The sequence below is a fragment of the Ciconia boyciana genome, chromosome 10, assembly GCF_034638445.1.
Source record: "Ciconia boyciana chromosome 10, ASM3463844v1, whole genome shotgun sequence".
Lineage (NCBI taxonomy): Eukaryota > Metazoa > Chordata > Aves > Ciconiiformes > Ciconiidae > Ciconia > Ciconia boyciana.
In genome coordinates, this window is record NC_132943.1 from 12,148,267 (window position 1) to 12,160,903 (window position 12,637).

At 39.3% G+C, this 12,637-nt stretch overlaps 1 protein-coding gene across 12 annotated transcripts in view; it reads right to left on the reverse strand.

Moving 5' to 3' along the window:
• Positions 1-12,637, reverse strand: part of KALRN (kalirin RhoGEF kinase) — a 534,671-nt gene that overhangs the window by 172,497 nt on the left and 349,537 nt on the right. For all 12 annotated transcript variants that reach the window (XR_012044472.1, XR_012044473.1, XM_072875252.1 and 9 more), the window contains 2 exons: positions 6,450-6,616; positions 272-391 (listed from right to left, as the gene is read on the reverse strand). Coding sequence is in view for 10 of the 12 variants with exons in the window: in XM_072875252.1 (XP_072731353.1) it covers positions 272-391; positions 6,450-6,616 (287 nt within the window). In the remaining 2 variants the exon portion in view is untranslated. The remainder of the gene's footprint in view (positions 1-271; positions 392-6,449; positions 6,617-12,637) is intronic.

Here is a 12,637-nt window from a genome sequence, read left to right on the forward strand (position 1 = left end):
TTTTTTACCAAAGAAATTATCAGAAGAAGCGTGAGTGTCATTTTCATGAATGGGAAAGCTGATATCTGACAGCCAAAGGATTAGCTGCAGATGATAAATAATTTATTTCATGATTAACCTCTGGCTGCATTATGAGTTTAATGATAAGTTGATTTTCTAAAGTTTTTATTCCTTCCTTTCCTTCAAGCAAGCAGTGATTGATGCCCAAGATATAAACTTTTGTATGATGTTCACCTGGGAAGGAGAAATAAAGTTAACTTATTCATGTTACCTCTATGGCCAGCTGAAACTGCTCATGCTCTCGCTGGAGCTGCTCAGCTTCAGAGAGGGAGCTTGCATTGACAAGGCTTGCATTCAGCATTGATTCACCATTCCGGATCCAGCCAAGCACCTGTAAAGAAAGGATGTGCTTATGGAAAGATTGCTTCAGTACAAAGGTTGATGTAGTCACTGATCGGAAAATGCTTCAGCCTGACTAACAAACTTTCCCCAGTGTGGTCTCAGGCTGAATTAGTGAGCAGAAAGAAATCCTAGGATAAAGGACTTAATGACATAAATTTTTAGAGGGCAAAGATCTTATAGAAGAAGTTATTACTTGAAGAATTAAACTCCCAAGGTATTTACATGGATATTCAAATAGCAAAGAGCTTTCATTGCCAAGGTTTGATCAAAAATGAATGTTCCCCTATGCAAATGCCCCAGGGCAAATCCACAAAGCTTAATGAGGAAGATTTGAAATTAAACATAAAGATCTCTCTCTTTTTCAAATTTCCAACTCGAATCATGGACCTTGCAACTCCTTTCTGCTCCACTTGCCTGTGTTTCTTTCACACAAAAGTCGGAGCTTAGGGGTGAAGAAGGAAAAGACACATTTGGTTTCATCTGACATAGAGTTAAGATGCAGTTGGAGTTTCCACCTGCATGCAGAGCTAGGAAGAAATCCCAGGTCTTGCATTTTATATTTAGTCAAGAAGCTTTACTTCAGGGATATTTAGATTATTTGTAGACATGCAACCCATGCTGTAATGACTGCAGAATCAAATCCTAAATATACATAATTAATCTATCAAGCTTGTATTTATTCATTTAAAATAGCAGAAAATGTTGCTGCTTAAGACATGTGTTTGGAAAATTAGCACCCAGAACACACGTGCAAGTTCTTTGCTGTGTTGTCTCAAAGCCTATTTTCTACCTGTGTGGATGTCAAATTATTCCAATAAAGCCAGAAAGTTGCTGAATTCAATTCACAGATGCACAGGAAATCCTGACTGCCCAATCACTGCCCTAAATTTAGCTCATGATTTACAAAGCTCCAAAATTGACTTTGCTGCAATATTCTACATAGTAATTTCCCTTTTGTGCCATCATTTTCACCAAGTGATCCATTAAATTGTCTGAAAGAAATAGGGATTTTCTGTTGTTTTGGTTTTTATCCCTACATCATGTATCACCCTACTTATAGCCATTCAGTTCCCTGTAGGGTAGGAAAATGAGTTTTCCCTAGGAGAAAGAAAGGGGAGCCATCTACACATGTAGCTGACCCTCATTTGTAGAAAATTACATTCTGCTCACTACAACAGTGTGGAAGATTTCATTTGTCAGCTTTCTCTCTTTCATCAGCAGGCGGTATTGTTCCTGTGGGAAATGCAACAAAGATTTAAAGGAAAAGAAATCGGGTTATCATATGGCAATCTTTTTGGCTGGCTTTTTCTATAATCCATCAGACAAGAAAGCTACATTATTACCGACTACATGGTACCAAAGGCTGAAGTTAACCAAAGGATCACTGTGTCTGGGAAAGACTTGAAATGAGGACATCATAAAGCAAGACATGCTTTCACACTTTCTATACCGTGATATATCCTGGCTTGGGCCATTTAGAGTGTAGAAAATACTGACTATGACTGAACATGTATGCTAAAAATGCAGCAGCTTTTTTATTTATTTATTTTTTTTTTTAAACAATACAGGGCATGACAGGGTCCTCTTGGAAACAGCTTTCATTTGAGCTGAAATTTTCAAAACCTGCCATAGAGGTTTTGACGCAGATTTCATACAAATATCTGAATCTCTAAATAGTAATAAAATCACTGGAAACCTCAGTCTTAAAGGAAGTCAATTAGTGAAAAGCTAATAGGCAACAAGGTTGAGTAAGGAGGAAGAGGGACCACAGCAACCAGGTCTCCTCTAGTGTTAATGATACATGTGCATCCCTCTGTACAACTGCCTTGTTGACTCAAAAATATTCAGAATAAAGCAGTTCAGGTAAGGCTCTGGTGGACTACATCTTGTCAGCAATGCTTACAGCACTCTTCTTGCCCAAGGCTGCTGCCACCCCTGAGTTGTGCCCCTCCCACCATTCCCCAGAGTGTGGGGCTCCTGCACTCCCCCTTCCAGGCCCAGTGACCACCCAAACACTAGCAAATTTTGCTTGAAAGAACTAAATAATGACCCCATTCTATTTCCAAAAGTCTTACACTTAAATGTCAGGGCCTCATCTGGGATTGCATCAGCTTTTTCCATAGTAATGTTTTTCTCTTAGGTTTTTCCCCTCTTCTTCTTTTGTGTGTGTGTTGTTTACATACAGTAAGAAAAAATTTCAGTTGCATACCCAAAGCTTCTTAAGTCTTAAGTGCAAAACCCAGTCACCTGCAGAGCCTTTCATTGTGTCACTGGTTTGGAAGTAGACTGTGAAATGGTTGGAGGAGAGTTACACATTTGTACTTGGTTTACAAGACCTGCTCACAAATCGACTCCTACTTATACAGTGCTTAATACCTTTTCATAAAAATATGTAGAGAAGCCGCTAACATAGCACCAAGACACTTCTCTGATCATCTCTTGTATTAATAGATTCACCATCATCTGGCAATGTGCAGACAGGCCAACAGCAAAAGATGGCTTTAAACAGACATTTCCTCCAAATTACAGATTTTATCAACTTTGTAGAAGCAGTGATTAAATAATTCTGGAGTTAAATAAATCACCAAAGACTCTCTTAAAAAGCCTAACCATTTTTTTTATAATGGAGAAACAGAAACACATTGACAGCGTCTTAGATAAAAGCCACTTGCCACTGGAGAACAATTTCACTGCAAGGCATGGGTTGTCTAACATGGCAACCACCACAGTTCTGAAACAACTCTCACCTTTGACTCCAATTTGCTTAAAACAGGCTACTTCTGCATATGGCTCCTCTGAAATTAAATAATAGTACCAAGTTCTTCTAAAATTCAGGCCCTGAAACTCTGCCATCTTCACTGAGCACAGAATCAGACCTTATAGGAAAAATAAAAAGTGAGGTACCTCTCGTGCAGCCTTCCTTAAGAAACAAGAGCTCTGCGTCACATAGTGTTTCTGTCTGCTGGCTTAGTTTAGTCAGAATGCCTTCCTTGATGTTTCTAAAAAAGACTTAAGGCCTTGCTAATGATACCCACCAAGAAGTTGGAAAAGATTTTTAAGTTTAAAAGGCAAAACAGTGTAAGTGAATCTTTTACATCTCTGGACCCTCTGCAGCTTCTTTGAGAGGCTCTTACTACCACAGACACAACCACCAGCAAGGACACCTTCTGTTAGTTTTAGCCAAGTTCAAAACTGCATCAGGTTTCCAAGAGCTCTGTGACATTAGACTGGGAAAAAACCAAATATATTCAGTATCTCTCAAATGACTACTTCCCATCATCCTTTGGGCATATTCATCTGGAAGCAAATCTAATGCCAAACAGCAAAAGTGGATGGATAACAGGCACGTGAAAAGGAATAAATATACTTCATAACAACCTGGAAAATAAGCGTAGTGGGACACTGTGAGGATATTTGGGAGTAAGTTAGGTCAAGTTCAACACTTATCAAAAAAAGAAATATAACATACAAAGATAAAATAAGGGGATAGGAAAGCCAAACAGCTGCAAGCACAGCATTAGAGAGTTTGTTTTTTAAACTGATCTCCACAACTCTATTCTGCTATTACTTTTATGTAAGCAATCCAAGCTCTGTAGTTTCTGTCGGAAATGAGTGGGATCCAAATGAGGGGAAATCAGTCTTGGGCAGGATCTTTCTTAATAACAAAGAGTTTGTGAATCACTGTTCTATACTATTTCCACTCTAAAGCAGTTCACAGAACATCTCATTTGGAATTGTTCCGCTTTAATGGCCCCAAACTTCGACTCATTGTCTTGGCATTCGAAACCTTGGTGCATATGATATAAAGCAGAAATCCCTGGTAAATGAGACTTAAATAGATAGAGACAGTTAAAAGACTTTGTATTTCCATGAGCCATTATATCAAAATGCAAACACATGTACATGTAGCAGCCTTGACCAGTTTTACTATGTCAGCAGAACTTAACCACAGCTACAGTAGGTGTCTTGCAGCAACCACATCTCAACTAATTCACAAGAGTGAGAGCAATTTGGTAATGACATCATCCATCATCTCAGATGCACTGAAATGAAAGTGAAGGAAATCTGGACCAGAATAGAGATGAACTACTAGCCAAAATCAATATATTTCCCAATTTCACTAAATGGTTGGGAATATGACTCATCTACAGGAAACCAAATAGATAGGGCACAGATATATTTTAACTTGCCTCTTTCTAAGGGAAACCGTAGCTGTGGTAATTTATAGGTTAATAAGCAAAGGAGTCCTTAGTATTCAGCTGAACAAATAAAATGATTCTTCACTATTGGTTTGCTGAAAGGTCATGCAGTAATGAAGGCTCTGATGGTCCCAAGCTCCGTTAAGGCAATACTCATTTGAGGCAGCTGTTCTCTCACAGTATTAGATAGTTCAGTCCTACAACCATTTCCTTTGGTTAGATTTAGATTTGTAAAATAGTTAAGGCCCAGCAGATACTTGATGATGAGGCAACTAACATCAGGTACCTGCGAGAGTGCTGCATTGCCACTGTATGGCTCCAGGAGCAGCCACAGGGCTGACTGAGTGGCATTTCATCCTGGTCAAGTGTGCTAGTGACATGTGGTCAGACAGTGATAACCTGCATTTTTAGCATTTCTGCTACACATATTACTCCTCTCTATTTTCCATCATAAGTTAAAATGGCTCTACCTCATCATAAACCTACTGCACAACACTCCAAGCTTACCTAAGTTGAGTGTAAGAAACTGTGGGAACCTCTGGAAAAAAGGATACACTTCATAATCATATTAAGGTGGCGATTATGAATGCCACAGTCTCTCTTTTTTTTTTTTTTTTCAGAAGAAAGCCGAAGCACATAGAGCTCTGGAGCTTCATGAGGAGTTGGCCTTCAATTATCACGAATGCAAAATGACTACATTTTCAAAATAAAAATTGAGGAGAGTTCTGTGCTACTTTCATTTAGGGTTGAAAAATATTCACATCGAAGTGGACTTTGAAAGAAAATGTATGCACTGGTGTTGGTGCTGCCAGCTTCTAGCTTGAGAGTTGTCTGAGAATGAAGGATCTTTTGCCAGCCATGATAAAAGAATTCAGATAAAGCGTCACTCAAATATTCACTTTTGAAGAAAGTATAACTATGATCATGTGTACTGAGCACTCAGTATATTCTATTTTTTTTAGTAAAAAAAGAAGCAAATCTTTTTCATGAACACCTTGTAGTATTTGGGGGAAAAAAAACCACAATCCCCCCCATTTGTACTGGTAAAATGGAAACCTGAATATTCCAGGTGTCTGGAAAAATGTTCCTGGTTTTCCTAATGAAACCAAGATCATTCCACTGAAATGCAGACATACACTGACGTGTGAAGCCACCTATGAATTAAGAAGCAGGAGGTGTAGCGTTATCCTGTGTAGCAAAGGAAAACAAAGAAATGTGAGGCATCCAAACTAAATATCAGGGGAAACCTAGGGAGAACACAACTGCCTACACTAGGATTAAACCTGAAAGAAAGGCAATGTAACAATACTAAGATGGCTAAACAAGTCCTAGCATCTACAGACCACAGACAGAATTTTTTTATCTCACCCAGAAGATGTTAAAGATCCCTGCAGGTCAACAGGAGTATAGCAATAAATGAAAAGGTGAAACTACTGTAATGTCATACTTGGACCTCACAGCTCAGTTAACCTTTGCTTTGAGCCAATTCTCCACAACAGCTTAAGTCTGGATCCCAAATCAAATCATTACATTCCCAGAACACATGGAGTTTGAGGCAGCTTCTCCAGTTAAGAAGTTATGGGGTCAGTTCTGTGCAGACTTCCCATAACTATTCATGAAGCCAAATATACGCACACTAGAGGGAACAGAGCCCTTTGTTATTTGTAAAGGGTCATGCTGCAATCTGTCAGCAAATCAAGTACTGTAAGGAAAGGAAGATGGTCCACCAATCCCCAAAGATTGTCCACCTAAAGGTATGAGACTTGGCAGAAGCTGGTTTAGCAGTTTGCATGTATGTAATGGCTGAAAACCCATTTAAGGCCCTTAAGTGTGGTTAAAAACTCTCACCTGCTTGACTTCAGCCTGTAGGTGCCGGAGCTGTAGGCACTGCTCTAACCTCTTGTGAGTTTGATCAGCATTAAGCTCCAGCTCATGCTGCTTCTCATGAAGGAATTCCAGCAGCTCTTGAACCTGTGTCGCAAGATCAATGTCTTTTTCACAGATCAGCTCAATGCCTGCAACATGCAGAGAGAGAGATCGTTGCACTTATTTGAAATTTCAGTTGTTGCACAAATGTAAGCTTCAAAATTTTTTGCCACCTAACACATTGATTTGCAACTCTCTGAGTCATTCTTTCTCACATGTAATATTTGGCTTTCCCAGTTTCCTATTCTGCATCACTACATTTTTCTACAAAGTAGCATTTCTCTGGTGATCATTGCTCATCTCACCCATCAGCATCTGGCTAATAGGGCATGATTTAACCACAGCCTTGCTCAAAAACTTGCATGAACACCAAATAAAGAAAAAAAAAGGACAGAAAAAATCTCCCTTTCTTACAGTAATTAATTAACTTACACTTTAGAAATGCATGTTGAAAAGAACTTAGAAGAAAAAAAAGATGAGGAAGAAAATAGAAAAGTGAAATGAAGAAAGCAGACTCTAGTCGCCAGATCTACAGGAGTGCTACAAGTGTGTGGAACTCCACAGTGCAAACTTTTTCCATCTGGGCACTTTAGAGGATCATTAACAACAATTTAGTTTAAACCAACCTATAGTTAATTCAGAATTATTCCACAGACTGACTTTCATCCAGTCCTCACATACCAGAGAGAAACAGTGGCTTAGTACCACATTTCCCATCCCTTGCATCCTGCATGAAGTTGATAAACCCCTGAATGACCTGGTCTGATTTCATAGCTGACCCTGACTTGATCAGGAGGTTGAAATAGAGACCTCCCGAGTCCCTGCCGACATCCTGAATTTTCTTATGACCCCAAGAGCCTCGTGTGTACTGGTTACACAAAATACAACGCAGAGCTTCACATCTTCCTTCTTTATTACACTGGTGCGATAGCATTGCTGGGTACATTACCAGTGTAATTGTGAAAGTTTGGCCTGGAGGAAATATGATGTCATCCCATGTTACTGTAATCCCTGTGATTATAAACTAATAAAGACCTGGCTCTTCCCTTATTGAGGTCTACTGGAATTTTGCCATTGGCCTCAATACAGGGAGGATCAGGAACCTAATATAAAAATAATCAGATTGCAGTAATGCTGAGAAAACACTACACTTTTCTCCAAAGCCATTTGATTTCATGGAATAATGGGACATTAAAAAAGAAATGTGTTAATTAGAAGCTGCTGTACAAAAGGCTTGGACACTATTTTTAAAACCCATTTAGAAAGATGCTTTTTCCTACCCCTTTATCCTCCTCAGAGACTTGTGACTTTCATTCTCTCTCACAGCAATATCTACAGAAGACAGTACACAAAATAAATACGACCTTATGATTGACCCTATCCCCTTTTTCCTGGTTTCTGGTTTTATCAGAAAAAGCACATGGAAATGCAAGTGATTGGCTTATTCCCTTTCCCCGCTAAAACAAAACAGTTTCTTCATTACCAAATAAAGTGGCTTCCCATTTAGAACTGGAAATTTAATATATGTTTCTATTCTTGGGAGTGAAGTTACTTTCAATTGCCAGACACCAGGTGTTGTTGCTACAATTAGCTTGCATATGGTTCTGTATCCTCAGGACATGATGGCTTTTTGTATGCTTGACTTCACCCCACCTATTTGATATTAAATGCACAGTTTTCCTTCATGCACACTCAGCTGGTATGGTTTTGATTGTGCTAACTCATCAGCAGCAACCAGTGAACTGCCTGGGATGTTATCCAAGGGCAGCCTGCGCTCCTTATGATGAATGATCTGCCCTTTCTTGCTTGTCATATGTCACGCAGATTTATTCTACAGTGCCAGTGCATGTGGTGAGAGCACTTATTCTTCTCAAAGACTGGTTTGCAAAATAGAAAGCCTTGTTTTCAGAATAATTTCATACATATTATTTTTACATTGGGTTTTGATAGATAGAAAAGCACAGCTGATTTTCTGATAAACTGAACTTGGTTGCCATTTTCTTCTAATGTCTCAACCAGTGTGGCAGATATCAAGTGAAGGATAATGAATTGAAAATGTTTTAAAAAAATATTACAGAAAACAGAACTGAGCCACACTAACAGGCTTGCTACAAAACATACATTAGTTACACCTGAGCTATTTGCAATGTGAGATACTATTCAGTGTAAGGAAGGAGTATTGCTTTTTGACCTGTACAAAGCTGTTTTGAAACTGCTTTGAACCTGTTCTTAGGCTGAACTATTAAAAGCCTGTGACAGGAAAGCTTAGTATCCTCTTCCTTGCAATATAAACTATAGTTATAACTAACTCTAAATGACATCACAAACAAAATGAAATAGATTTGCATTTCCCTTCTAAGCAATGCAACCCTGGGAAAAGACGTGAATGATGTTAGCTTGACAGCCAGGAAACAAAAGGGCTTTGAATTTTCCACATAACAGGTAGGGACTGTATAAATTTCCCCAGCATCAACTTTGCAGTGTATTTCAGGCTTAACTTAGACAAATTGCTTCTAAGACATAAAAAGGTAGCTCTGTAAACCATGAGCAACTCCTAACTGTGGTGCTCATTATGGCAATGATACTGACAATACAAATGGACTTTAATAACCACATAAATTTGTGCAATCAATTAATCAGCTATTAGAGTGTAACTACTTTTAGTACCTAGAAGCAGAATGACTAAGGTGCGTATGCTAATGAATTACATGAACGCGTCATCACTGCAGCTCGGGTTGAGATGTTAAATCACTGCTGAATTATGATCCTAAACTTTCCATAGGAAATGGATTTCTCAGAAATGTCCGAGCTGTCACTTTTGGACACACTAGGCCCTTTCAACATATCAAGTTAGACACTCAAAAATCAATATCCATTACTGAGGATATTTGCCCACATATTTAGCTTTGCTATCAGTAGTAGAGCTACAATCAAACTGGAAAAATAGAAGACAGGTTCATTGAAATAAAAAGTGCTGTCTTCATAAAAAGTGCTGTCATTAAAAATTCCAGTCTTCTTGAGAATACTGTTATAATATTCTCTAAATGCAAATAGGTTTCCTGAAGGACATAGATTTTAGTGAGACATGCAGTATTGCAAAATTTCAGAAAACACAACCTGACTTTCAGATCTTACACATCCCCTAATAAAAACAAACATTTCTTTGAAGAATAATTATTCTGTTGGTGAAAACAGGCTAATCCAAACCAGGCTCATCCACATGAGCTGGAGTAGTGGAAGGAATCACAGGACCATAACTGAGCTGTACTGAACTTTGGAAATACTGGACTTGCATAGATGCCTTGCATGCATGGATGCTCTGAATATCTGCGCAGAGTCTGATAGGGTGCATCACAGGACCGCTGTATTTATTGTACCAACATGACAGTGTTCACAGAGATTTCCAGACATTCCACAGCCTGGTAAGACTCACTGCTCCAAATCTGCATCAGACATGCAAAAATCATGGGCAAATGTCTAAAACCTTCTTTTTCTACCTGCACAAGATTTCAAAGTGAAAAAGGCATCATGCGTGGAAAAACCTGGATGTAATTTTATCTGACAGACTTACTAGCTTGAAGACCTACAAGCCAAATGCCAGAGTAATCAAAATTGAACCAGTTTCCTGTGTGACATGATAAAAAGAATAAGCTCAAAGAGAATTATAGCAAAGGGAAGAAACTTGGGCAATTAAGAGTGGCTGGTTAGGTAGAATGTCCCTGAAAAATCACATTTTTTCTGGCTTTATCTTCTATGGCTACAGCTGAGTTGTGATTGTAGCAGTGGTGACAGTGTACAATAGGAAGCAGCAATAGCAGCTGATTTCCCAGAACCCCTGCAAGTTCTCAGCTCTGGCAGTAAGAACAATCATCCCTTAACTTATGCACTGAACGACTATGATATAGGATTCAGGAAGAGGGAGTAAAATTAAATGAATTTTTTATGGAGTATAACTGTCCTTTATTGAAATAAGAAACAGTAGGCTCCCAAGAGCAATCTGTCTCCCTTATTTTGCCATTCTCCCAGCATTTAGCATTCCGTGCATGGCAGACATGACCATTACCTTTGATTAACTACAGTTACTCTACATCCCCATGAGGCTTCTGCTTCCTTGCCTTTGGGAGCAATGGATTTTTATTGGGTAGGCTTCATAGAAAGTGATCTTAGATAATCTTATAAAAATATTTCAAAAGTCACTTCATTTACTTGCTAATCTTTTGTCTGCAATCCAGAAGTTGTTTCTAACTTTTTCACAAACACAGAATAACACAGATTTTTTTTTTCTTTTCCCCCTAAAAATCAGTCACTGAGACTCCTGACTGTGCTCTGTTCTGGATCATATTCTTTACCTCCCATGGATTCCTATTCATATTAAGATTCTTCCAGGATAAAAAAAAAAAAAAGGAAAAAAAAGCACCTTAACTGATGTATTAGGACAAGTTTTCTATCCCAGAAAGCAAGGGAGCTGAAGGACAGGACCAGGCGTAGTGTGGGCAGATCTCATAGAAACTCACACACATGGTTCACGCAATGCACCGGATTGTCTAGTTCACAACATACTCTTGTAGCAGTCCTTAAGCCTCTGCTGAGTGCAGCTTGCCAAATCAGGCTGAATACTGCCAGATTTTTTTTTAAAGGTGGGTGTCTAGAGGTAAAATGTTTGCCAAAGAATAAAACCATAAAAATCTTTTTTATTTTGAAAGTGCAAATTGGGAGGGAAGAACAGGAAAATTGCTCTTGCTTTGCACTCTTTCCAGACATTTAAGAACATTAAAACACTTCACAAGGAACATTCACTTCTGGACTTTATGCAGTGATTAATCTAAATTACAATACTCCTTTTCTAAACGCAAAATGCAAGGATACAAAAATCCTGATTCATAGGATGTCTTAGTAATAGGATCCTACTGCTGAGAAGCAAAGTAAAAGTATCAGACAGACTCCTTATCAACATGAATCAAGTCTGCCATTTAAGAGCACATGCCAAAGGGTTTTTTTACATTCAAGTTGCTACCTTTAACTTTCAAGTGCACATTGAAAAGGAAAATTCCAGTATGGTTTATCATACTCCCTTTTTATACAAAATAATTCCAATCAGAGCTGGCTGGAAACAAGAGTTCCATTTCATGACTGGTTTCAAGGCTCTCATATTTGGATTCTTTCCCAGAGGGCTCTTGGATAACTAGCTTCTTTCTCCCCTCACTCCTCTCTCTCTCCCTCAGGCATGTCTGCAATCTGAAATGTGGCACAGGGAAAAGGTACTCAAGTCTGCAGAGAATAAAGCCAGCACATCTGGTCAGTTTGCCTCTCAATAAAGTCTGGTTGCAGAAAGGTTAACAAGCTTAGGAGTCTAGAACAACTAGACTTCATCCAGACCTGAGGTCAAACCGGCCAGCTGAAATATCTGTAACTCATGATTCCCTGCAGTGCTTGCTTCTGAGCTGGTGCAAGGATAAGGACCTACCAGTGTAACTTGTCTTGCCCTCTGTGACGGTGTGCTTCCCCCGCCCCCGGCCTTTATCTCCTGCAACCCTGCTTAGGTGATAATCACCAGTGGTGATTGTAATGGCACCATCGGCTCAAAGTGAATTCAGGAGACAGATAACAACACAATAGCCTAGGGCTATTGTGCAACACGCCCACCGAAGAAATTAAAACCTGTGGTCGGCATGCAAATATGACTATGGGTCAATCATCTTATCCCCCATAAATAGTGAGCAGCCCAAGAGCCCTTTGAGCTCTCCTGCACGGCAGCGGGCTGCACGCCAGGATCTCCCCTTGAGCAGGGACGCCTCTCAAGGTTACTCCTCGAGGTTGAGAGATTCCTTGCTGCAACAGATCCTTGGTAAGTGACTAATAGCATGCTAAACTTTGAAATCTTAGCTAAGTGATATAAAGGATTGATTGTGCATATATAATCCTTTAGATATAAACCGTTGACCAAGTCTGGGACTAGGACTGGATCTAGCCGCACCTAGACTCCTCTCTGAGAAGGAGTTTAGAAAGCAAGGGGATCCTTCTGAACCTCATGACTCAATGGGAGGGTCTCCCTGACAGTTTTGTCTGACCCTGTCCTCTATGCAGTAAATAATCAAGTGTGCCTCGCCATC